This window comes from Siphateles boraxobius, unplaced genomic scaffold, assembly GCF_051911475.1.
Source record: "Siphateles boraxobius isolate OS27281-9 unplaced genomic scaffold, OSU_SipBor_1 33, whole genome shotgun sequence".
In the NCBI taxonomy this organism is placed as follows: domain Eukaryota; kingdom Metazoa; phylum Chordata; class Actinopteri; order Cypriniformes; family Leuciscidae; genus Siphateles; species Siphateles boraxobius.
The window spans coordinates 4,629,676-4,657,190 of NW_027508953.1; the positions used below are offsets into that span (position 1 = coordinate 4,629,676).

At 38.7% G+C, this 27,515-nt stretch overlaps 1 protein-coding gene across 3 annotated transcripts in view; it reads right to left on the bottom strand.

The window, feature by feature from the left end:
• Positions 1–4,735: 4,735 nt before the first annotated feature.
• erf (Ets2 repressor factor) overlaps positions 4,736–27,515 on the bottom strand; it is a 40,348-nt gene continuing 17,568 nt past the window's right edge. For 2 of the 3 annotated variants that reach the window (XM_077194993.1, XM_077194992.1), the window contains exons 2-5: positions 12,954–13,173; positions 9,071–9,186; positions 8,026–8,963; positions 4,736–7,934 (exon numbers count right to left, since the gene is read on the bottom strand). In XM_077194993.1, coding sequence (XP_077051108.1) covers positions 7,377–7,934; positions 8,026–8,963; positions 9,071–9,186; positions 12,954–12,985 — 1,644 coding nt within the window. In that variant the 5' untranslated portion in view covers positions 12,986–13,173 and the 3' untranslated portion in view covers positions 4,736–7,376. Of the gene's footprint in view, positions 7,935–8,025; positions 8,964–9,070; positions 9,187–12,953; positions 13,189–27,515 lie in introns of all 3 variants that reach the window. The other variant, XM_077194991.1, reaches the window with a different exon arrangement.

Here is a 27,515-nt window from a genome sequence, read left to right on the forward strand (position 1 = left end):
TGTCAAAGTCCCGTTGATCGACAGGTCTTTCGGACCAATCGCGTTATGGGAAAACAAGAAACAGATGGTCGAGCCTGAAATTGTATCAACCAATGGGAATTAAAAGGAGGGGCAACTGAAGCTAGTAGGTGGGCGAACCTAGAATATTAACAATTTGCAATTTCAGAATACTTCAAAATAATAATCAATTTGACTAAAACATCATAGCAAATAATAAAATAAATAATTTCAAATAAAACAAAATCCCTTTCATAGACATTTACCTGGACGCTTGTGGAATGACCTGACCAACACAACCCAAGCAGCCTTTTCAAGAAACGGTTAACAAAAACGCAACTTTTTCGTCAACACTTGACCCATTACTACTAACCCATACTATTCTAAGCCTATTCCGTCTATCTATCTATCTATTTATTATTATTATTATAAACATGCTACATGTACTACTGTGCTAGACTAACTGGGCTTAGTCACAGCACTTTCATATTGTTGCCCTGTATAGTTTCATCTAACCAACAACTAGCCTGGTTAGATAAAATATTGACAGTGATTTTTTTCGCTCACCAGCCACTGTGGCTATTGGTTTTCAAGTTACTAGCCACTCAGCATTTTAATTGGCCACATAACTGGTCATATATATATATATATATATATATATATATATATATATATATATATATATATATATATATATATATTGTGAGGACTAATCCTAATGCATAACACAGGTGTTATTTATTCTTCTTTTTAAGTATTTATATTGAAAGCACAAACTTGGACTTGAAAAAAAAAATTTTGCTTCATGTTTATTATTTTTGTTTTTATTTACATAATGTCCTCGCTGGAAAATCCCTCTTAACTGGTAGCTGTTTTTTTAAGTGGGATTTTCCAACATGGATGACATTGTGTAAATAAAAATAGGAAGGAAAGTAATTTCCTAGTTTGAGTATGTTTCAGCTATTTTAGCATTACTATATATATATATATATATATATATATATATATATATATATATATATATATATAAACTAAAAACGTATATATAGGCCTATATATATAAACTATTAACTAAAAAAAAATAAATAAAAAAAATATATATATATATATAAATACTTGTTTTTTTATATATATATATAAACACAAACAGACACAACAACTTCAAAAACTCCCATTTCATTTTACACTTTCTATACCTTCCTAATCCAGCCAATCGCAGAGCTCGTCAGCCAGTGTCTTGAGCCCGCCTTACACAACCAGCCATCAAATCAACCTGTGATTGGTCAAGCTGTAGGGGTCTTCAGACCAATGACCAAGCCATGTGATGAGCTCATTATGCCTGTTGCCATCACTGCAACCAAACAGGAAGGGTTGTTGTGAGTACATTAGTTTAAATGAGGGTTTAAAATGCAATGCCACAGTGTAGCAGATATACATTTCTGCATTGCAAATTCGTTTAATGTGATTTTATCATTGTGGGTGGCCTCCTCTGAGCCATGTTTAAATAAATGTGTGGTCTCAACGCATGCAAATGGCTGTGTGTGGAACTGCATACTATGGAGATGATCAGTTTATGCATCACAGCTCAGCTGGACCGTCACACACTCTGAATGCAATTATGACATGCAATGGAAAATTGCATAACTCACACACACACATACACACTCATCCACGGTAATCTCCAAAACACACCACACCCTGCTCTGTTGTTCTGTTAAAGCCAGAGAAGTCCTGGCAGGGGCTGATGTTCATTAGACATGAGAACAGTTGTGTGTCTTGTGTAATGTTAACATTTAACTATGAGAAGGAAGAACTAGAGTTAATGCTCAAAGGCCAGTTTCATCCTGATCTATAAAACAAAGTGAAAATGAAAGGGAGGCCAAAATGTAGCATATTCAGTCATAATGAGACTTTCAGGTTGACTAGATTTGACACTTTGGTTGACACTTTGATGGGGATATCATGAAGTGCAAAGGGTATAAGAATAAAAGGGCTCTGCTTTAGAAGGGGCCTATTTGAGTTTTTGACTCAAACAATGAGGAAACAAACATAGTCTCTGGTCTGACTAATAAACAAGCTTTTAAAGACAAGAAGCACAACAGAGAAATATAGTAAACTTCCTTGAGCACCAAAGCAGTACTTTTAAAAAACACACACACACACACACACACACACACACACACACACACACACACACACACACACACACACACACACACACACACACACACACACACACACACACACACACACACATTTATTGATCATTGCATTATCTCCTTTGTATTCTCTATTTCTTTCAATTGGATACATTTAAAAAGAAACTCAAAAGCCAGTCAGTGTCAATCAATCAAAAGTCAAATACCACAGATTCACACTGCCTCTCCAAAACACACAATCACAGACAAATTAGGCCTCCTTGTTACAACCAGCCACTGGTTCATAGAGCCTTATTTTCCAGCAAAACCTAACCTTTGACCTACCCTTAACAGGTCAACGAGCCCTCACAGCAAGCGTCCAGGCTTCCCTGTCAATCAAGCAAAGTGTGACCCCCCAACTCCTGCACCCCCATCCAATTATGAGCTTTTGTTAAATATTTGATTATTTTTTAGGGTGAAGAAAGAAATGTAAGGGTGCAAAAAATTGACTTAAAACCTTGTCAGAATAAATAATGCACGGAGATTTGTGCATATTGATGGTTCCTGCATTAAATACATATTTTGGGTGTTTTAGTGGTTGCAGGATACATAATCAAATAGGCCTAGACAATGCAATGTTACTAGTTATGCTAAAACCATAACAAAAATGATATAACTCTGGCTTTTGAAACACCAAAGTACCCAGAAATTATTATATGTTTAATAATACTTTAAATTTGTTCATTTCTTGCATTTCTCTAAATAGGTATTTTCAGTTTGTTAGCATTATAATGTCAAGAGCTTTTTTTGTGACAACACATATTTAATAAGAAATCAAACTCAGCCTACAAACTTTATATAGCCTAGTTTAAGTTTAAATTTGGAAACTTTTAGTTTAAAACCCCTTTAGAGTAAACCTATGGCAAATTAGACAAGGAGCTTCATTTTTACTCAGTCAAAAAAATACATGTAGAGTAGCTTTAAGATAAACTGTTTCCGCACCACTAGCAGCACCGAACGGAATTGCAGAAATACTACAAGTGGCTTACGTACATGAAACTACTATTAAAAGAAGTAGGCCTACATACATCAAAAAAGACACTTCGCCTTTAAGAGTCTCTAGTAAACCGCTTCTTAACAAGAGTGAACGATGGCGATGTTTTAGCAGCAGAGGGCGCTGTTTCGCAAATAAATACAAGTGGTGGATACGTTCTAAAGTTTTCAGAAGTTCTCTTCCTCCTTCAGGCTGATTAAATTAAATGGGTTTACGTTTGATTCCAGGGTTCTCTCTAAAACGAATGATTCTCGTTTCGTGTTAAACCCATGCTCTCTGGTTCGTGCAGAAACGTTAAGTGTTCACGGTCTCCCTGTGGCGTGAATTTCTAGTTCATTATGAAAGCAAATCCTAGTTCATTTTGCATCTTGCTTCAGTTCAAACAGGATCTAGAATAGCAGCCCTTGTTGTATTTCAAACTGAACCTACAGAAGAAAAACAACTAAAGTGCATGAAAAAAAAATCTTTGTGTGCTTGTACAGGGCTGGATTCATGTTCTGCAGCTTTTAAAATAATCCCAACCAGTCCAAAAAAAACATGTTATTACTATGGTATATTACTGTAGTGCTATGCAAAATTAAGTATTATAATGGCGTTTTAGGTTTAGTGAATCTACCATTATTATTACTGGTACTCATTGAATTATTTTTTTAAATTTTATTTATCCTTTATTTAACCAGGAAAAAAACCCATTGAGATTAAAAATCTGGGAGACCTGGCCAAGATAGGCAGCAAAGTTACATCACATCATTACATACGTACAAAGACACACAGATGAAAGCCAATTATGCACTTACAATGAAGGGACTCCAACTCAAAGCATCTCATTCTCAACTTAAAAACACTCAAAAGGAATCAATTTACTAAGTTTTAAGTTGTTCTGCAGCAAATTCCATGTAAAAGGAGCAGAATAAACAAAGGCCTTTTTACCCAGCACAGTACTGACATGTGGGACAGAAAACAAGACAACAGCCTGAAGACGGAGGGAGTAATGACCAACACTTTTTTTCATAAGTGAACATAAATAGGATGGTAGCACACCAAGAATAGCCTTATATATAAATGTATACCAATGACAAAGCCTCCGTGTTGTCAGAGCAGACTACCCTACACAGGAATACAGCTGGTCGGTGCAGGCTTTACAATTAGTAATAAATCTCAGCGATGCATGATAGGCTGCATCAATCATGTGAAGGCATTGAGCAGATGAATGCATATATAATATATCACCATAATCCAACACAGAAAAAAAAGTGGATGCCACTAACCGTTTTTTAACATTAAAAGAAAAACACAACTTATTTCGAAAGTAAATACCCAATTTAGTCATTTAGTTTTTAAATTAAAAAGTTAAATTTGATTTAAGATAATTTTAGTTTGTTATTATATTAAAAATGTTTGCCGTTTAATAGACAGCATGGTAAAACATTTTTTTTGACATATTAGTAGAATCTAAAGTGTATACTAACAGATACAAGATACCATAACAATCAGGATAAAATAAGGAAACTGAGATGCAAATGGAGTAAAGGACGAGAAAGCCAGATCCGTTTTTACCTGTTTTAATGAACCCTGATTACAGTTTTAATTACAAGAGCAAAGGAAACCACATGAGAAACTAAAGTATACATGGTTCCTTGTAACGTCAAGTTTCGTCTCTCTTTACAAAGTATTACATAACCATTGAGAGACAGATGGAAAGCTTTAAGAAAGAAGCAAAAGACCTTGAACACAAAGAAATATTTGTCTTTTTCTTACATCATCCCCTCAAAATGGAAAATATATATTTATATATGTACACAACCAAAAAAGAGAGACATTAAAATAAAAATAATGTGATAGCATTATGTCACTCTTCCCTCTTCAACTGGTTTTCTTAATTACATCTAAAAACCAGCATTAATACAAAGCCAGAGCAATTTAATATCATGGTATCAAAGAGGGTAGAGGAGTACGATTTATTAAAATGTTCATCTTAAGAGGTTAAAATTCAGGTAAGGGGTACAAACGAAATACCAGCAATAATATCAACATTAAAAATGATAAATGGTAATATAAACAAAAAAGGTATAATAAAACAGCACAGTTTATATTGAAGAGAGAGCGAAAAAAAAAGTATTTTCTAACAAATAAAGCAGCAGTCAGTTGAAATACAGATACTGAACCTGTGTAAGGCCGCCAAACAAACTAAAAAAAAAAGTAGTTTAAAAAAAAAGGAAAAAAACAACAAAGAGTGTTAAGCGTGTCAGGTCCTATACTTCCTCAGATGAAGGCTAAGAGGCTGCATGTCCACTTTCTATCTGTCAGTTTGCAGAACTGGGGTCCCTTTCTCAAGGATATGGTCGTGATGTAATTTACTACAAAGTCCCTGCATTTTGCTACAAATGGAGCTGGCCGTCGCCAAACAGGATGTGATACCTGTTCAATCTTGATCATCGTGGAAAAAACACAGCCTCCTACAACTAAAACACTGCAGAGAGACTGAGAGGGAGAACGCAAATGTGACGGGTCGAGTTGAAACTATACGTATTCCTTATAAGGCCGAGGACAGCTGTGCCGTTCAGGGTTCTTAACGATTGGTCAGTTATGTTTAGCTTTGTCTATAACAACACTTTTCTTTCACAGTAAAGCACTGTAGGGCCCTGAAACTAAACATCTTCCTTACATAGATTTTCCATATAGATTTACCTTTTGAAATATAATTTGTATCAAAACCAGCGTTTGTTCTTTTATCAAATATATATGTCTATAAAGTGAGAATATATGGACTCTAAATGCAAATCTTATTTAGGATAGTTTATTTTAAGGTACAAAACAAATAAGGCATAAAAGCAGTGTTTGAGGTCATGTTTCTAAGGCCTCTCCTGTATGTGAGCTTGTACGTGGGTTAGTAAAGCAACCCATTTAAAAGCATTGGGCGGTCAGTCTTCCGTAAAAAGGCACAGATGTTTGTTCGTTTGAAAGTTTTATATTCAAAGACAACCTATTGGATAGAGGAAAGCGATATGGGGAGTTATGCCTGAGATTTACGCCTAACAAACCAAGAAGGTTTGTGTTCTTTCCAAAAATAGAAGGGTGTAGAGAATTGTATAAATGGTTTTCGGGGTGATTACGAAGCTCAAACCATAAAGCCCCCTCTGATACGTTGCCCCAACATTCCTATAATGTTCCCTCAGAGTTAAAACTGCATTATAAAACAAATTAAATAAATAAGTTGGAGAAGGAATAATATGTGATCAATAATTTGTCATCCAGCTGGTGGTCATGAAGAAGGACTAACACATATATAAAATAAATCCCCCAATGTATATACACGTGTTAAGATACGTTAAGAGGATGTTGAGTGGTCCCGTTAAGTCGGCTGAGCTCGCTGAACAGCTGGGAAAGTTGTCCAGAGCCGGTAGTGAAGGCTGTTAGCACAATAGCATTAATGGCTCTGAAGGCAGTGACATGAAGGTCCTGGTTTCAAAGCAAAAGGCAAGTTGGTTCTGCAAAAAGTTTGGTACTTGAATCTTGGTATGCAAAAAGAAAAAAAAGAAAAAAGAGCATCCATATCCAAAAGTTCTGAGAACTATGATTGAGTTTGAGTGGAGGGGGGCACAGGATCTTTCCTGCATTCACTTCATCCAAGAGTGTCTGTTATTAATATTGAAAATGTCCACTTGCCCATAACCTTTAATTCCATGGGCATGAATGACAAGCCAAAAAAGATTTATCACAATCTAATTATTCATTATCCCCATCTCTACTGATGTTTTACAGGGGTGCATTAACATCTGGTTTAGGCACTTTGGTAATCTCTTGATTTTGTTTAAAAAGGTATTGAGATCCTAACGGGGAACTTCTTGGGGGGAAATTGTCCAAGACTTCAATGAGACTAGTGGGATGGTGTTAGTCTAACACAGCAAACAGAAAGGAATGGGTTCAGTAAGCAAGGGACTCTGGATAAACTTGTGGAAAGGGCCTGGTTACTTTAAATGCATAAAAAAAGATGTCAGTCATAATTTTTAGTGTTGCAACATCTTGAAGTGAGTGAACCTGCATGTACAGAAGTTTGAAAGATGTTTCGGGCATCTGAACTTGCTGAACGGATGGTTTTCACGTAACTTCTGAGAGCAACAGTTGCCTTCAGCCTGTAAGGAGGACAGCTCTGTTTTGCTAAGTTTGTGTGTTTGATCACGTCCTCTTCAGCAAACGTTGTTTTCTAAAGACAGCTGTGCTGTTGCTCGCTGCAGCTCAGAGCTCACCCTCCTCTGGCCTGTTCCCAGGGGTGCAACTAAAGTCTCCGGACTCTTCCGGTCTCCATTTTCCTCCCCCAGTTTGGGCTCCACCTCCTGGTTAAGCTCCACCCTCTCTGCCCTGCTCTTCTTGTCCTCAGCCTCTTCGGTTCCCGCCTCCATCCGCTGGTCCTCACTCCAGCGGCGTTTAAAACGCAGCTTCAGAGGGATGCAGAGTGTACCCCCAGGGCTGATGGGAGCGCCCTGGCCTAGGTTTAGCTCCCTGGGTTCTGCTTTCAGACCTAGAAGATTCAGCCCAGCCCCTGAGGTAGGGGCAGCTGGGGTCTTGAAGACATCTTCCTCAAGATCATCATCATCTGTCATACGATCGTGGTTGGGTGGAGGGGCAAGGCCACCATTGGGATAGGGAGGGGAAAAGACATCACATTCATCATCTTCATGCTCCTCCTCGCTGATGTCGGTGACCTCGACTTCTTCCTCCGACTCCATGTCTGAGATGGGCTCAACCTAAAGGAGGAAACAAATGGAGAGTTACAGAAAGCCATTTAATTCTCAAAGAAGCTACAGTTCTTCAGAATTCATTTTAAGGTGAACATACCTTGATCTTTGGTGGACCACCTGGGGTTGAATTGTTGGTCATCATTCCAGATGAGGCAGAGTTTGAGGACGAACCAGACTCCCCACTGTACGAGAAAGAAGCAGCAGCACTTCCAGAATTCGGAGCATGTCCTGCTCCAGCTGAGGTTGGCCCTTCTCTCTGTTTGCGGCCCAGTGGCGGTGGCTGTAACTTAAACTTGAAAGGAGATAGATGAGTCTCCTCAGCCTGGTGGTGCAAAGGGTGACTTGACAGGTGTGGACCTACACCCACTGGCCCTCCCAGTCCCTTGTCTGGGCGTTGGGGCTGGGGGATGATAATGTTGGGGTAGTGCAAGAAAGCACGGGGGCTCAGATGATAGTTGTAGACACTCTGAGTGTGAGCTTGAAGATAACGCTTCATGTCTTCTGGATTGAACGAGAAGTGGGAGCCCAGCATGGGTGAAAGGGATGGAGAAGGTGTGTAGGGCATGTGAGATGTAGGGGTCATGGAGAGAGCTGGTGAAAGAGCAGGACCCAGCATTCCTCCAGGGCCTGGGAGAGGGGATACTGGGAATGGGGACAAGGAATCAGGGTGGACCCTGTGTGTGGGCACATGGGGCCCGCTCCTGGTGAGCCCAGTTGGGTTGGGCGGTGCACCATAAACACGGAACAAGGAGTCGTGGGACAAGCGTGGATGGAGCAGGTTTCTAAAGGCACGGTCAGCCGGGCGGTCATCGCCAGGAGCTATGCCAGTTTCTTCAAGCTCCGAGTTGGTGGAGGTGCCATCGCTGCAGTCGGAGACAGAGCCACGAGCTATGCGTCGAGGCACAGCACTGAAGACACCTGGACTGCGCAGTTCCTCGCTAGGAGAGAGGACATCCGATGGCGTGGATGGAGGGAAGCGGAAGTGAGTGCTGACTCCGGATGGGACAGGTGGAGCACTTTGTGGAACACCAGAACCTAAGGGAAAGGTAAAGAATTTTTAATAGCTGAAATTCTTGTTTTACTTTATATATGAAACTAAATGAGTTTCAGAAAGATTAATATTTAGAAGGAGGGATCTTCACCTGCAGAGCCCATGTCAATGAACGGATAGTTGACCAGCACCAGCTTGTTGAAGTTGAACTTGTAGGTGAATCTCTTCCCTTTGGTCTTGTGCAAGATCCTTTTGTTGTAGTAGTATCTGCAGAGACAGTGTTGGCATGGTTACACACTTGTTAAAGCCATTATTAGGAGTCACAATTTGTTGAAGGCCGCCCATTTTTATGTATTTGACATTCTCACACTTGCCAAACTTTGCACAGGCAATGACTAGCTTAGAGATGAAAAGGTTCTACAACATTTAATTTGCACGTTTCCTAAGAAAAAAAAATAAGGTGATCAGTTTTCAAACACAGAACACATCAACTTCTAGTTTTCTTTCAATAAGTGATGTATCGAAAATTAAATTTCTTGGCTGAAACTGAAAACTCATTGCCGAAAACCAAAACTGTTCATTTTAAATTAACTTCTGAATACCAATAAATTACATTACTATAATATTTTTAAGTGATCACACTATATTCTTTCTTTAATCGGAGTGACTTTACAATAACAAAGATAAACAGTTAAAACAGGTGTTACATCAAAAATTGCATTCATAAAACTGAATCAGATCACATGCTTTTTATGCTTGAAACAACCTCATAATGCAGCTGTCAGAACGTAAAAATTCAGACCAGCATTTCCAAAGAGAGAAAAACCAAACCCTTTTCAGTTAAAGCCTGATGTAATTATCTTTATCATTAAGGAGTACTCAATATAACATACACATGTTAAATTTTTACACACATGAAAGGATTCAGCCAACCAGAATCAGATATGTGCAGAGCAGATACGTGACTTTGTGGCCATCTGAAACTTCAGATGTTAAAATGATTTATGGGTTCAATGTGTTTAATTAAGAAGTCACTGAGGGTGCTGAGAGTGCATGTGTGAGAAAACATGATTGTGATATACAATGATGTGTGAATCGGGGCACTGAAAAGTTCACAGGCACATACTCAACAGAGAAAAGGCCATACACACATGCACAACCCCGCTCTTTGAAGTGCATTTGAACTTGCTTCAAAAGAGCCCAAACACTGTTTTTTGCACATGTGAGTTGTGCAGACATTCACATACATGGAGTACAAATACTGTTGAGTAAAAATGCTGATCCAAATGGCCTTCTGTTTACTTTCACCAAGCAAAACAGACGACATCCATCATGAAAGCAGCTTTCTGGCTATATCATGGTCTACAAGCAGCATCAGGTTAACAGGTAAATACAACAAATGTCTACATGCTGTTTTGAATTGTCTGTTGATCTGAAGTCTGTTTATTTTCAACAGCTCAACAATGTGATGCATGTGCACCCTAGAGTCTGTCTGAATGGTGTTTGAGTTTTAAAGAACACGTGCAACCTCTTAGGTATGGATGAAAAGAGTACGCAGAGAATAACTTCAGGCCTTTCCTCCCCAAATAACTAGATCCACACTGAATGTTTAAAAAAAATTTTTTTAAAGATCTGCAGAATAGATTTACTTGTATTAAAATGTGCTAAACTAAACTGAAAATACTGTTATTGGGAGCTAAAACATGATGAAATTAGCCAAATGTGTTCAGATATTACCATATCCTAAATGAAAATTTATTCTAAACTTTTTTTAAATGCAATTAATATCACATGATGTGTTGATTGATGGACCTTATATAAATATGGTACACTTTCAGTATCATGGTATATCCAAAAGTACAATGGTTGCCAGGGCACTGCTAAGAAGTTGCTAGTGTATTCTGGTAGGTTGCTAGGCTTTTGCTTACTGGCCAAACATTGCAGGTTAAACACCAAAATTGAGTACTAAACACCAAATTTGAGCAAAACCTTGAACTTAAGTTTAGTGATGAAGATGAACAATTCGTAGATCAAAAATCAAAAAAAATTATTAGGAATGTACCACAAAAATTTTGGTACTCTAAATAAGTACCAAATTCTAAATCCTCTAAATAACTCAAAATCCAAATTCTTGTATAATTTTTGAAACATTAAAAGCCATGTCCCAAGAACACAATTTTAATGTTTTCATTAAAATTTTATGCAGCCTATATGACAGACTTGAGCTGTACATGTTGTATTGAACTATTTTCCTTCTTTGAAGTAATTCCAATCATATTTCAAGCAATTAAAAACTTTTAGTGAAAAGTGCGCATCTGAAGTGTTGCAGCCGAACAACATACATTTTTTTATTGGTTTTAAAATATATTGGCTAAATTTTCATATTGGGCCAACAACGCTAACATCAAAACGCATATTTCTGCTGATTTCGATATGGTGGCCGATATATCGTGCATCCCAAAATTGTATAAATGATGGGCAATCAAATTTAGCAGAAGTCTGCAAAGCTTATGTCAGAGAAACTGATTCTGTTTGGGCCTAAAAATTCCCTAAACTTCACAATTATGTAAATAAGGAAAACCATGTCAAAAGAGAATGTGTGTGCCTGTCTGCTTTGCGTTTTTTGAGTTAACTAAGAGGATGCGTTTTGTCCACATGTGCTGAACAGAGGCGAGTTCTCTCCGTTTCTCAGCAGTCTTCACGCTCTCTGCTGTGACACTGAAGAACTTTCTGCTTCACATCTGAAACATACACAGCTTTCTGTAGCCTTTATTCTTCTCCCTCCTGTCTTCTTCCATTCATATGTTCATATCTCTGAGAAATGAAAGAGTTCTCAGAAGAGGAGGACACATACTAGTCCTGTAAGTGAACGTTGATGAGCGCTAAGTGGGCTTGATTATTCTAGGATGGTAAAGGTAGGTTCAGCAGGTTTGAGTGGGCATCCGCAGGTTGCCATGGTGACCAGTCCAAAGCGTTGAATAACACGAAGAGACAGACAAACAGGCAACTGGACAGATTGCAATTGAAAAGGCAAAGGCAGAAAAATGGTGTAACACAAAAACAAACAAAGCAGAAGTGTTGTTGAACACAAAGTCAATTGACATAAGAACACACAAAATCATCAGAAACAAAGCACTCTAGACGGAGCTAGAAGCTATAGTTTACAGCTACAAAATGTTACTGCCTTGCCATCTACTACCTAACATAGGCAGCATCCTAACTGAAATGGGCCTCATATGTGAGTGATCTGAAATGCTCTTCATGTGGAGCAAATCCATTAATGGTCACTTAAGCATACCACACAAATAACACTAAAATGAACAACAAGAGAGACAGTTGGATGCAGTTGATCATAGATTCTGGTGTTAACATTTTACTGTAAGCTAGTCCTCAGATATGCTCAAAATTAGGTCTACTAATAAGCACAAGAAATTACCACAATCTAATATGCAGTATATATCTGATATCTACTGGCGTAGAGTGTGTCTGCATGTTGCTACGTAATCATGTTGCAACAAGTGATAAGGCCCATTCAACCAAGGATAACTATAATGATAACTGTAAAGTTTTATTAATTGTTCTAATTTTAATTCTCATAGCTAAAGCGGTAACAAAACAGAAACAATATAATTGGAATCATTCACAGGATTTTTTTTCCAGCTGATGAATGTCAAAAACACTGTCTTTCAATCCGAATCCACCCAACTTTAGTAAGCTTGAACTTTTAAAGCAGTTGACATAATAACGGCAATGCGCTTATAATATACAGAATATTGTCCATTGGTGTGGATGCTAATATAGTAATCGTTCTTGGTGAGAACAGGCCTATACTCTAAATAATCAAAAATGTAAAATCTACTGGTTTCCTGACCCCACCTTGGAAGAAATCTTAACTGAGCTTGTTGCAGTGACTTAAACAAGATTTTGGCCAAAAAAGTTATTCTATTGTTTTGTAGAGCAGCCACTGCATTAGTAGACTGAGTACAAGCACAGTTGCAATTACGATGGATTTAATAGGCAGATTTAGTCTTTACCTGAGCGCTCGGCTGAGCTTGTCATAATTCATCTGGGGCTTGCACTTGCGGGCGCCCCACAGTCGTGCTACCTCGTCCGGGTCTTTGATGACGAACTCGCCGTAATCCCCCTGCCAGGCGATGACATCATGGTACTCCTCCTTCCGCAGCAGCTCCAGGATGAAGTGCCACAACTGGATCTGTCTGGAACCAGGACTCGACTCCGGCTTGTAGGCCCAGTCTGGGAAGGCAAACCCTAGAGGTCAGACACAAAAACACTTGAGTCTTGCCACTTCGACTCAATCTAGTCAATGTTGGCCGAGAGTAAGTTTCACCACATCTAATCTCGATTAAAGGTGCTCTAAGTGGTGTCGGGTGACGTAACTTCTTGTTGACGTTTAAACTATTGTCAAACAAAACGGAGGCTAGCTAGACCCTCCCTCCTCCTCATCCGCGCAATAACCCCCCAAATCCTTCTTGTCGGTTATTGGCTGGAACAGTTTGTTATGTTTCGTGGTGCGGGTTAGCCCAGTTTGTTTTTGTTTGTGGAGTTTGTGGAGCCTGGTGTGTCTGCAGAGATCGTGTTTTTTTTTACAGTGTGTTCAGGGGACAGGCAGCTAGCGGATAGTGAGGAGATGTTTGCTGTATGTGTCAAAAAATGTTTTTGGCCTAAAAAACGCGTGACATCACTTAGAGCACCTTTAATAAGGGGGACATATTACTTCTGCAGTCTGTTAAATGACATTAGGCCAAGGGAACAATGTTTCCAAGGCTGTAGGCCTTTATGCAGACTAAAGGCTGATTTATACTTCTACGCCGGACCTACGCCGTAGCCTCTACGCCGGTTTTCATTTATCCTTCTGTGTCGTTGTCCGCGTTGACGTGTAATTACCCATGCAGACTGCTAGTAGGCAGTCTCCACAGGCATATTGATGGTGCAACCCACAGTATCAAGGCAAAAGGAGGAAATGCTACACTATCGACGATTTCTTTACCTGAGGGAGGGCTTATAGCAGACCAATGACAAGGCTTGCGATTCGCGTAGAATTGACGTGCTGTCATGTTTTTGGAGAGGTGCACGTCAGGCTGCGCGTTCTACACAGCATATGGAATAGCTATGGTGTAGGTTTGACGCAGAAGTATAAATTAGCCTCAACTTTCCGGAATTTTAGTCAGGTAAAAGTTTCTATGCAATTCCTTTCTCTCAATCATCTCTGAGTCTGAATAAGTTATCAGAATTCCATAGTGTCTAGTTAACAAGCGCTTCGATCAAGAATCCTTGAGGCAGTAGTCAAAACAACACTCAAACACACACACACACACTCTCTACTTTTAGACTCAATACTTGCAGAAAAAGAAGAAAATAAGCAGGAGGTTGCTGGAGGCGAGACAAAAACATGGCCGTGACTTTGAGGGTCTTATGTCTCATTACAGAAACTGTTTGTGCTTTGGGACGTTAACATGGACAGACGGTTACACAACATGCTAAGTGACAGACCTATTACAAATTCATGCACAACGCTGAGTCAACGTGACGGTATGAGACGGCGGAAAAGCTCTTTGAAACAAGCCTGTCAAACAGATCGGAGAAACACCTGAGAGTTTGCCGTTGGCGTGCTTGGTCAAGTATGAAAAAGCAAAGTCTGCAGACACAATCAGAATGAGGTGCAGTAGGCTATTTCTGCTGACTCTAAATTAGACACGATTTCCTATTAGGAAAGAAAAAACTAAACCAGAGAACACAACAATGAACCAAGATTATATCTCTTAGGCGCACCATTGCAGGTGGGAACGACTGAAAATAACAGCATAATTCCCACACTCGCACACAAAAGAGAAAGAGAGGGTCTTGGCGCACGATGTGTTGTTGTACTCACTGGAATGCCCCTTTCAGATGGTTCAGAGCTTGGCTGATTATAAAGCCTATCACAGTGTTAAGTAGCGAATGCATAACAGCTCAGCAGTACCGCCACCGCCAACCGCACACGTGTGCTGCAGGGACGCACGCTGCGCGGGGGGGTGGTAGGATGACTTGGACATCGTGGGCTGGTACTAACTGTCCGTGACAACTGCTAAACAGTCAGCAATGTGGCTTGACTCATGACTGAGATGTTTGGTTCAGAGATCTAGCAAATCTGAGATGTAAAACTGACTTGACCCACTGAAAAGAAGAAGATCAGTTAGACTACTTGATATAAGTGCATGTTTAACCCAGAGGTAATTAATACTGTCAGATGGGCAACAAGTCAGTAATTATACAAATTTAAGTTTTACAAAAATCAAGTTCACAAAATGTGGTTCATGCATAAAGTAATTAAAACTTAAGTAAAAGCTCAGTAGTGAGACAAATGTTGATTAATTAACTACTCTGGTGGATTCAGCAAGTTCATTCAGTCAAGAATTTGTCAAACCAGCTTATGAAAGTCACTTACTAATAAATCAGACAACACTTCTGATTTCAGCAAATAAGAGACATGAATCGGACTGCTACGGTTGTGCTGCATGTTGTTGATTCACTAAAAATAACCAGTCATTAACTCTGATGCGTTCTCACCATTTTGTGGGAAATAGTCAACATTCGATTCAGACTGCAAACACTTAATTCACAACATTAGTAAAATATGATTCCTTTTTCTGGCTGTTGGAAGATTCAGCAATGCAGGACACCCTGGAAATAATACTGTTTACCGGTTGACATAATAAAAAAATTAAAAGAAAACTCCCCACCAAATGAGCCTGTAATTTCAGCTTCTTACACAAAGAGGTTTTTAGGAATGAGACTTCAAAAAGTCTCCAGATCCTCAAGTTCAATGCATTTCCCACCATTCATTCCAATTTTACCAAGACATGTCACACTAAACAGATCATATATGATTAGTTGTGTGTTTGTGGGCTCAGACCTCCACCGAGCGAGTGGGCACACAGCAACACAAAGCTTCCCACTGTGGGTGCGCGTCAGCACTGACTCACGGCGTATGCGTGAGTGTATTTGTCATTCAGCTTTCACAAGAAGTGCGCCTTTTCCCTCCGCTCTCATACCTTTTTCTCTCTCTCTCGTGCGTCGGGTCCCTGGCTCCCATACCATCTCCTAGCAACAAGACACTTTAGTGCTATAAATACACTTATAGCACAGATACAAAATTTTAACTCAATTAATCAATTAATGAAATGCAAAAGCTATAGTAAAAATATCCAAAGTACATTTGATTCAGATTAAAAGGACAGCTCACCTAAAAAAGAAAAGAAAATTCATTTACTCAACTTCATATCTGGTTTAAAACCTGTATGACTTCCTTCATTGAAACACCGAGGAAATTTCGAAAAATGTGTCTTTTTGTCCATTCAATGAAAGCCAGTGGGCTTCAATGTTGTTTTGTACGCCATTGACATTCTCTGTATGGACAAAAACAGTTGTTCAAAATATCTTCTTTGCAGAAGAAATTTATACAAGTTTGAAACAACCTTTGAGAGTGAGTAAATGACATATTTAAAATTTTTGGGTGAAGAATCCTCAAGTCAATTTGCTATTTATTGCTATGGCATTGATAGGTGGTTACTTCAAAATAAGTCTGCAATGTTTTTTTATTGTATCAAAAAAACAAAAACCTACTCAAGCCACACAATTTGACTGTACCAGGACGAGTTACATGCCAAATTGTAATACATAAGCCCAGTTTTTTTTTGTTTTTTTTTTACTCTGTAACCATTAACAGTAATAGTAATGTTTGCCTTACAAAGAGTAAATGAGAAAGCCACTGGAAGCATGTTGACGATCAACAGGTTGACGTTCTTTAATAAGAAGTAGGGACATAAAATAACCCCCCTGGCGCAGGATAAACGGCAGACTCTGGGGAGGGCCGAGGAATGACTTTATAAGAAACCGCTTTGAGGTACTTTCAAACAAACCAGTGTGCCATAACACACTCTTTTTTCACTCATGACCACAAGCCCACAAGACAACTTAGCACGTGCACACAAACACGTTAAATCAAAGCGCAATAACAGCTAAAACAGGCACGTCCCCTGGTGTCAGTGGGTTCTGCTGGGACTGCTGTTTCTCTGACGGTTACTGTCACTAATGGGTATGGAGTCAGGAGACCGCCAGACAAAACCCTCACTTGACAGGGCCCTGTACACACACTTAGAAAAACAATATGACATAAGCATTACATGATAGCACCTGTACAAACTGTACCGGCACGAAAAAACAAACTGTCTGACAAACATCTGACCGAACATTACACGCAAGGTAAGGGAAATTGGACATTAACATCCGTCTTGGCCTCGTTCTTTTGCCCTTTCTGTACGCAAAGTCTGTAAAAACACCACCTATTGCCGTCGTCTCCGTTTGCGATTAGTGCTCAGATGCAACAGCTCTTTTTATGGTGAAGCCGTGACGCAAGTACGAAAAAGAAAACAAAAAAGTCGTCCTCTTCATCTCTGGTCTGTATTTAAAGGCTCAGAAATGTTTAGGGCCCCCGCGCTCATTCGTTCTGTTTCTCTCCATCTCTCCCCCACTTCCCTCCCTTCCTCCTATTCTTTGTGGCTCTATATTTAGGCAGAGGAAAAGGTCGTTCTCCATCTACTAATGATGGTGGCGACAGGGAAAAAAATGGCACGAGTGTGTGCCAGCTTGAATGTGTGCAGTAGGAGTAATACAAAAGAACCACGAGCAGCTCTGCTGCCTAAATGCTTGTCTTACAATCGACATTGTCACTCTGCCTTGCACAGTGTTGAAAAATACTGACTGTTGAATGATACGCGGCACTTCTGCGTCCATCTGAACATGTTCAACAGTTGTTCCCATAGATCCAAGCTGCGTAGAATGAGTATGCCAAGTGTTGTTTTCCACTAATGAGAACGCCCCGGATGGAAAATACAACAGAACCCTGCAAACGGCATGTTTATGTGTCTCACATTCTCTCCAGTCAAAATAGATCTCACCTTCTTGTTTGCGTTAAGACGACTCCTCTGGGTGATACCTGGAGGCTATTTGGTTTAGATGCACATAATCAGTGATTCACAGTCATGTAACAGTGACATAACGATGCAGTTCACTCAATATCAATTTTGGGATATTTTTACCAGCATTTTCATGCTCAAAAACTATATCTTGTTGTCACATCAAGACTGAGTGTCAAGACAGAGCTATTTAATTAGCATTTAAACAATCAAAAATAAAGACCCTGTTTGAGGAGTGCGATTCATTTCCACAGATTTCAATAAATAATTAAAGCTGCAAGCAGCATTTAGCGGTGTTCAAGCAGTTAAGGCCTTTAAGGCCGTAAAGCACAAAAGCACCAAAAGACATTAAGTTTTATTTAGCATACATTTAAACACTGACATAATAGATGGAAAATACCATTTACAGCCAATACAGGCAATTTTAGCATGATTTACCATGATATACCCCATTTCAGTGTGATTTTCATGATTTACCATGAATCTAGCATGATTTACCATAGTTTACCATGGTATACCAAGTTCTAGTATGATTCACCATGATTTACCCTGTTCTAGCATGATTTACCACAACTGAACACATTCTAGTATGATTTAATATGTTTATAGCATGATTTATCTTAGTTTACCTTGATTTACCATGTTATAGGATGATTGACCATGATATACCACATTCTAGAATGATTTATCAGGATTGTAGCATGATTTACTATGATTCGTCACATTGCTAGCATGATTTACCATGATATACTGGTGAAAATCAAGTCTGTCAAAATGAGAGTGAGCCAATAAGTGGTCTTCTACTGCCCTTTGCTGGCCATTATACTTATTAATAAAGTGTTTTCACAGGTGCTTTTGTGACTCATATCTAGACACACACACAAGTCATTATGAAAATATATGAAATGCTTATAGACCATTAAAATATGTCTTTGCAAGCTATTAATCAGATTATTCAGGATTTATTCAGAAACATGGGACTACACACACACATTCTGTTGTAGATAAAGTGATCTGAACTGTGTCTCATTCAGGATTAACATTTGTCCGTGACACAGTGGTCAATAGTAATACTTCAATAGATGAATTTTGACAAAATGTGAGTGTAAATGTTAAAATAGTGATTTTATAAACTCTAAATAAGAATTATAGAATATTAGTAGTTAGTAGCTTAACAAAATGACTATTTTAAACAGCAGGGGGCAGTAGAATACCACTTATTGGCTTAATATGCCATTATGTTATAACTTTAACCTTTTTAACTGTTATAGATGCATTATTTCTTATCTTATTTAGAGTCACATGTTCTGACTTGTTTTTAAGAAGATCTGAGCATTCATTGAAGAGATATAGGCTTTCTTGGTAAAGGCTTCATATTGAAGTGACCCTATTATAGCCATCCAAATGAAGAAGTTATAACTTTTCTGATGATTATTTATCTAGAGAGTCCAGAGAATTGTACTGAACTGATTTTGAACATTGTGATATAAATATTATATGATCATAGATGGAACACACCATTTACAGCCAATACAGGCAATTTACCATAGGAAATACATGGTTTTAAACCTTTTCAACTGTTATAGCGCCACCTATTGTCCGATCTCCATAAAACTTTGCTTGCTTGTTAATGATGTTATGTCACATATGCTCATTAATTTTTGTGAAGTTCTGAGTTTTTATTTAGGATTTATAGGCTTTTGAGTGTGTTTTGACACGCCCCTTCTTCTAAATGACCCTGTTACAGTGAATCAAAGGGCAAAGTTCAACTTTTTTTCAATGATTATTGATCTAGAGAGTCCAGAGAATTGTCCTAGACTGGTCTGGTTCCGATCGGGCGAAAAACCAGGGACTAGTTCGCAAAAGTAGGTTTTTAACATATTCGTGAATATTTAATGAACGATTTGATTGACAGCAATGATTCTAGAGGCAAAGTTGTTCATCATGAGGAGATCTATCAAATGATATGCATTTTGTGGGGATATGTGCAACACCACGTGATTACAGAGCCGTAAAACTCGTTAGCGCCAACTAGTGGCCGATTTCTTTCAAAACTCTTACAGACCTCTTGGGCCATGAGTCGAACATGCCCATTGAGTTTCGTTCCGATTGGCCTCCGTTAACCTCGTCTCACAGGTGCTCAAACTTTATTGGCCGATGGCGGCCATATTTTTTTAGATACGCCAATATCCTTTTACACATACATGGGGCCTTGGACCAAGACACTGCATACCAATTTTCAGGTCAATCGGACTAACGGTCAGGTGGCCACACCCCCTTTTATGTTTTTTTTAATGTTATAGCGCCACCTAGTGTTAGATCGACGCGGTTTTTTTACCGTGACCCCAGACTATCCTCATACACATGTGTGTCAAGTTTGGTGAAGATATCTCATTTACTTCTCGAGTTATAGCCATTTTAGTAAAATAGGCTCCTCCCACAACGTTCATTTTGCGCCCCCTAGCAACCGGAAATCGAAAATTCAACTTTTTTTCAATAATTATTGATATTCAGACTCCAGAGAACATTTCTACACTGGTTTGGTTCCGATCGGGCAAAAAACCAGGGACTAGTTCGCAAAAGTAGTTTTTCGACAAAATTCAAAATGGCGGAAAATCTATCATGGCGGAAATGAAATCGGAGATATACGTTTTTTAAGTTAAGAGTCCAGCTTTCCAATGATATAAGACACTTGAGTCTACGACATACGGTCTAGGAGTTATGAGCAGTTTCGCGCAATTGATTGCTGTAGCGCCACCTATAGGCCAATCGGGGTCATACTCTCTGAACCTCTCCTCGATTTTTGTACTACCATCTGACAAAGTTTCAGAGCTCCAGCACTTACGGTTTGGGCTGCACGATGCGTTTTACGGCAGAAGAAAAATAATAATAATAATAATAATAATAATAATAAAAATCAGTACAAATACAATAGGTTTTCAGCACTTCGTGCTTGAACACCTAATTAATTCACAAATTCAACAATTCGTTTGCACAATCACTCAAAAATATAATTAACAAAAATATAAAAAATTAAAAAAAGTTAGGGAATAATGCTGTAAAAATTATTATAAATACAGATTTTTTAACATTCAAGCGCAAGACACAAAAGAGAACTTAATTCAGTACTCGCGCGCTGTGTGAGAAGTTTTGCGTGCACAAATCCGAAGCACACGTCCAGAAACCAAGCCGCATCTCAGACAACACGCGAATACTGAATGGAGTTCTCTTTCAAGTTTTTTTGTGCTTGAACGGACAAATTCACACAAAATTTTTCTAGAGTTTCCTAGTCGCAGTTTTCACAGTCGGTTATGGCTTAAAGGAACACTCCACCGTTTTTTGAAATAGGGCTTATTCACAGTCTCCCCTACATTAAGATAGGTGGGCAAAAGCATTTTTGTCTCAGTGCCTGCATTGTCTTAGTTTGGGAGTGCCGACGCTAGCTTAGCTTAGCATAATCAATAGAATCCTATGTTGTCAGGTAGCATGTCTTGAGTAAAAGTGCTAAAAAAAAAAACCTAATTACTTCTTGTGGCTTGCGTATTCACAACAAGTACAAATAGCAATTCAGATTAAGATTAGGTGATTTCCTGGGCAGATATTGACTTGGAACTATATTAGGGTGAATCACAGGCGAAGCACTGCTACTTGGGCGCAGTCATATCACGCAACAGCTGAAATCCCCCAACTTCTGTCAACATACCGGCGTGAATATTAGCTGGCTATTTTTCGGACAGTAGACATAGTGATTGGCGATGGACATGGGGAATTTTGTGCGAGACGAAGATGGTGACTTCTCAGACAGTCATGATACAGAACCATACCTCTAAAAACCGAGTTTTCAGAAGAGGAGCTGCGTGCAATGGAAATAGACCGACAGAAGGAGGTTGCGATCGCTCAACAGCCTGAGGACATGAGGATGAGAGCTAGGGGTGGGCGATATAGCGTCAAAATTCTATCACGATATTTCAAGAATATGTGCGATAATGATATTTATGACGATATAGACATTTTTTTTGTTGTTCTTGAAAACTTTCTTATTATGTTTATCTCGCCTAAATGTTTGCTCACTCATTGAATTTTTAAAATGTGGTAATTTTGTTGTTAAGAGTTTACGCAACACAAGGAAGCTTGATTTCAATCTTTGAATTAAATGTTAAATGTGTGTAGGTCTAACACCAGTATTCAGAAATACTACAGAAACATAATAAAGTAATCAAATGTAAAATAACACATAGTCTTTTAGTTCTGTTTCCTGATTAAATTAAATACATAGGCTAATAATTCTCATTCATTACAATTAAAGCTATCTTTTGTTGTTTTGACGACAACATTAATGACAGACACACAGCCTATGGCTGCTGTCACTTTTACAGCTAGTGCACGGATCCATTGCTGTTTTCATTATACTGTCTGTCACACTGTCACATGCGTTTTATACATAACCGACTGTGTTTATGAGTATACTTACCAAGACCGGACTTTACCAAATTTTTGTTTTTCCCCCCATTAAAGCGATATAATCCGCGAAAAATAACTTTAGTTTCACACGAGCTGTAGCCTAGGTACTCTATGTATGCACGCAGTGCAACTCTCTCAGAGAGTGCGCGAGTAGCTTACTGGATAGTTTAAAACCGCTTGAATGTTTAAACTGATAAGAATTAAGAAGACTTGAAAATTATAAACTTTAGTTACGATGCACTGATGCTGCACACTCAAGCTGTTTGTGAAATTGCTAAACCGTCATCGGAGGCTGACAGGCTGCTCTGGCGCTCAGACAGGTGTTGTTGTTGTGCGTGCTAGGGAACGTAAATGCGCCATACGTCATCGCGTCGCTATATCACTGATATCGCGATATGACACTTTTTTATCATGTAAAAATGTATACCGGTATTATCGTGGACGGTATGATATGGCACACCCCTAATGAGAGCCAATTTTTTTCACAGGTAACGATAACAGCAAAAAAAAATTTCAATCATGCTGTTCATGCTAAACAGGTTGAACTCAACATGAGGTTATAATAGATGAGGCAATTTGAACCATACTCTATATACAGCTTCTCACCATCTATCTTACACCTGAATAAAGACACAGATTCACGCAAGGAAGCGTAATAAAAGACAACTTACATGTGCACTTTTTTCTGCCTGTTCTTTGAAAATGGATGAGACGGCCGTATCCTTCAGACGTAGTCTTTCTGGTCCAATATAGCATTTTTTCAACATAATCCTCCGGTGCAAAATGCTCTTCGCAAACACGATACTGGCTAATTTTGTAGTGAGGTGTTGAAGTACAGATATCAAGAGCAGCTAGCCATCGATTTCTCAGTTCCACATTCGGTGGAAGTCTGTGAAACATTACATTCGTGTATGTCCTTTGCTCGATCTCACAACCTTTTGCAGGTAATTACAATGTTTTCTGTAACCTCTCAAACTAAACACAATCCAAAAGCGAAGATACTCAGTGCAGGTCAGGTCATGCCGGTATGTTGACGAAAGTTGGGGGATTTCAGCTGTTGCGTGATATGACTGCGCCCAAGTAGCAGTGCTTCGCCTGTGATTCACCCTAATATAGTCCCAATTCAATATCTGCCTAGGAAATCACCTAGTCTTAATCTGAATTGCTATTTGGACTCGTTGTGAATACGCAGACCACAAGAAGTATTTAGGTGTTTTTTTGTTTTGTTTTTTATCACTTTTACTCATGACGTGCTACTTGACAACACAGGATTCCATTCATTATGCTAAGCTAAGCTAGCGTCGGCACTCCCAAACTAAGACAATGCATGCACTGAGACAAAAATGCTTTTCCGCACCTATCTTAATGTAGGGGAGACTGTGAATAAGCCCTATTTCAAAAAACGGTGGAGTGTTCCTTTAAGTGAACGTAAACCGTTAAATAAATCATGTGTAACAGCATCAGTATATTCAAAACGGTGCGTGTTCACTGGTGTGGAGAGAGTTTGTGTGTGTGTGTGTTTGCGCTCAACTTTCATAGGAATTAATTGAAAATGCTTTGCTCCACACCGTTATGAATGCCTGTGCAGGCGCGCACATTTTACATTCGCTTTTGAATTGGCAAGTTAAAAGGGAGGTGCAAAAGAATGGATCGCCTGTGACTGACTGGATTTGTCGTATGACTGTATGCACCGAACCGTGACAGTTCGGGGTGAATACATGTATCGCTATACCCCTACTATGCAGTGTTATTTTACATTTGTTTAACTTTAGTCAATTTCTGTATCAGAAAACTAATGTAAAGTTATACAAAATTAAGGATAATTTTTTGGCTTCAGTATCTCGAGAAGATGAATCTTTCCCCGTAGCGTAAGCTAAACTTACGCAATACGAGAGAACCTCTCGTAAGAGAACTAATGTTAGACCCATCTGAAAAACACTGTTTATTTCGTATCTTTGTTCTATTTATTTGTGCTATTGCCTATAGTTTGATTTTTTGTTCTCATTTTAATACTGACTGTTCACTTGTCTTTAATAAAGTTTTACATTTATATTAGTTAGACTATCAGTTTTTGCAGTTGTATTGAAATTTGAATTGAGAGTAGTGAAATTTCACTGGTATGTAATGTTGGTGTCATAACCTTATTTATTCACAATACAAGGTTACATAGGTCAAAAACAATAACTATTTTCTTTTACTTGCGACCGGGCCAGTGGAAATTTTTTTTTTTAGCATTGAGCCCTGTATTGTTCTCATTCTTGGTGTGAACGGACCTTTACACTGGAAAAATGTGATCACACTAAGCAGAAAAAGGTGATCTGTTAACAACAGACAGACAGAGAAAGGGAAGTATATGGAGGAGCGAGTTAACCAGAAAGAGAGAACAAACACTCAGGTTGAGAAGAGAGGATCAAAGCGTTGGCCAGTCATCTGTAGATGTGCAGTGCTAGCCTGCAGCCCTCACATGATCTCCGCCATGCACTCTTACATAAGCTGTGTGTGTATTTGTCTGCCCAAAAGACAGTCATGCCTTCTCTTGCAAACCCGGATGGTAAAGGTTCAGGGTTGTTGCCCCTAACAGGCAGCAGACAGGCACGTAAATCCCTATGCTTTTTTTCTTTCACCTCCAACCCCCCCCCAAAAAAAACCTTTCGGATCCATTTGAGCTTGAGGTGCAGTGCTAACTGGAGAAGGTGTGCTGATACTCTGCTGGTTAATCTCTAGTTACCTAGTGAGGGGTCAGGCCAACGGTGTGAGTTTCTTGGGAACACTGACAAGATCCAGAGTAACTGTCTGAAAGTGGATGAATGATACATAAATTCAGCAAACCAATGGAATTTGCTTACATAATCGACTTCAATAAGTCAAATTGAATATATTTAGGCATTCAGTTGTTCAGTTCATTGCTGCAAGTAGTTTACGTGCTTCCGAATGAATTTGATTGATTTTCCATTAATGCTAATAAAGGGCACAGCGCAAAGGTTTACAATTGCACAAATGGACACTAGTTAAATATGTAATGAAGTCGGCTGGCTTATACACTAACATTAAAATCCATTTGTTACTGTAACACTTTTGAATGCAACAATTCACCAAATATGTCACCAGATATCACATTAATATCACTGCACAGGTTCAGTAAAAAAGCATGCTCAACAGCATTCAAAACAGAACCGTTGTGGTAGCAAGGTAAACACTGCGACAGCCTTAATTTAGGATGTGTTTGTTGACATGCGGCACAACTAGCTTATTTGACTGAACAATAATACATTCCTGTATGCTGGGAGTGACAGGCATTGTTATCACTTTAACTGTAACTAAATCAAGGTTGATTGATCACAGAAAGCGATTTCCATCAGGGCCACCGCTGAAGCTCACAGAGTGACATGCAAAACGAAATTGAAAAGCAGTGACAGAAATGGCATGAGCAATGGGTTTACACAGAGCCCTACAATAAAAGAGAGTTAATAAAGAGATTTGACAGTGAAACGCGGCAGACACAAACTAAATTGTCAATTAAAATAGCATTTTAAATAAATAAATAAAACATTAAAATCTAAACATTAAAATTAAACATAACAGATCCATTCAATTTTTTTAACATTAAGTGGGTATTAAAAAGTTTCTTAAAAAAAGTGACAAAAGTAATCTTTTTGCATTTGAATGGACAAATAGGCCTACACATTAATGTGAAATTGCACATAAGGCAAGTTTTGAATTAACTTCTAAATCTAATTATAAAGTTAATTTTCTACTCCAATTCATATTTGAAATAGAATTATTTACACAGTGGCTGTCATTACTTATGACAAATGTATTTAAACATACATTAAATAAGACATTACTAACAGTTTAAGTATATATATATTGAATAGGCTAATACAGTGCATTTACAAAATGCTTCTCTCTAGAGTTCATTTGTCTTGCGAACTAACCTGCTGTCGACATTAAATGCCTGAGGTAAATGTAATACTACATGTGATATTTTCTTTACTTCTTTGATTTTTACTGGTAGCAAACAGTGTTGCATTGACTAGCGCGCCCCCTTCTGGATTGGAGTGTGGATCGCCTGCTACTGAATGTATTCGTCATGCGACCATGCACTGAACCGTGAGGTCCGTACAGTAGGTTCGGGACAAATACATATACCGTTACACACCTACTATATAATGTATGTTTTGTACAAAGTGCAATGTTACTTTACATTTTATTACCGTTTCTGTAACTGAATACCTGAAAATCTTTTATTTCAGTCATATCGTTGTCCAGTTGTATTAGAGCGATTGCTAATTTGTTATTTTTTAATTACTGTTTACTTGACTTTAATCATGCTTGAATTTTATTAGTTCTAGTTGTTTTTGCTATGGTATTTTTAAACCATAGGCAAAAGTTCATAGTGTAAGTGTTCTTTAGCCTGTTGATTTTTTTGTTAATGTATTCAGCTACAATGAAATGTTTAGCAATAAGACTTAGAATAAATCTGAATATTTACTTTTTTTTTTACTTTATTGGAATCGATAAGCAGAATTGGAATCGTTAAAATTCAAACAATACCTAACCTTATTAATATAAAAACTGTACGCCAGCAACTACCTGCTGGAAAAACGTTAAAGCATCTGCATTTTTCCACAAGACCGTAGACTACACTAGCCCAGCAGTATGAAAATAATGCAACAAGCACCCTGTGCCAACAGTCTACATTATAGTCACAATACGGATAATCTGTCTCCTTGATCTAAAGTGTGTGTGATATTGCGCACTTGGACAGGTGTTTTGGGAACACATTAACCCAAATACGAGAGAACTGAGGGCAAAAGGGATCAAGTGTTTGATTTCATTTACACGCGACACGTTATCCTCTGCAAAATGCGAGGTCATTTAGCCACCCATGTAACATCGTGTGGGTATTTCCCACCCAAGCAGAAGCTGAAGAGTACCTTGTGTCCCAATCGCCGTCGCCAAGGAGGAGCCATTAGCCATGTCTAATACTTTCACAGCTGTGGCTCCGTAAGCTAAACATCTAGTAGCTGTTATTTTCATGTCTACAATCTTCATGTCAACACCAAAGAGACCAAAAACTCCAGTTACCGGCACACGGTGGTGGAGACAGCGCTCCAGATGTCCGGGACGCCACAGTGCGACGGCCAACTCTGCCCAGAC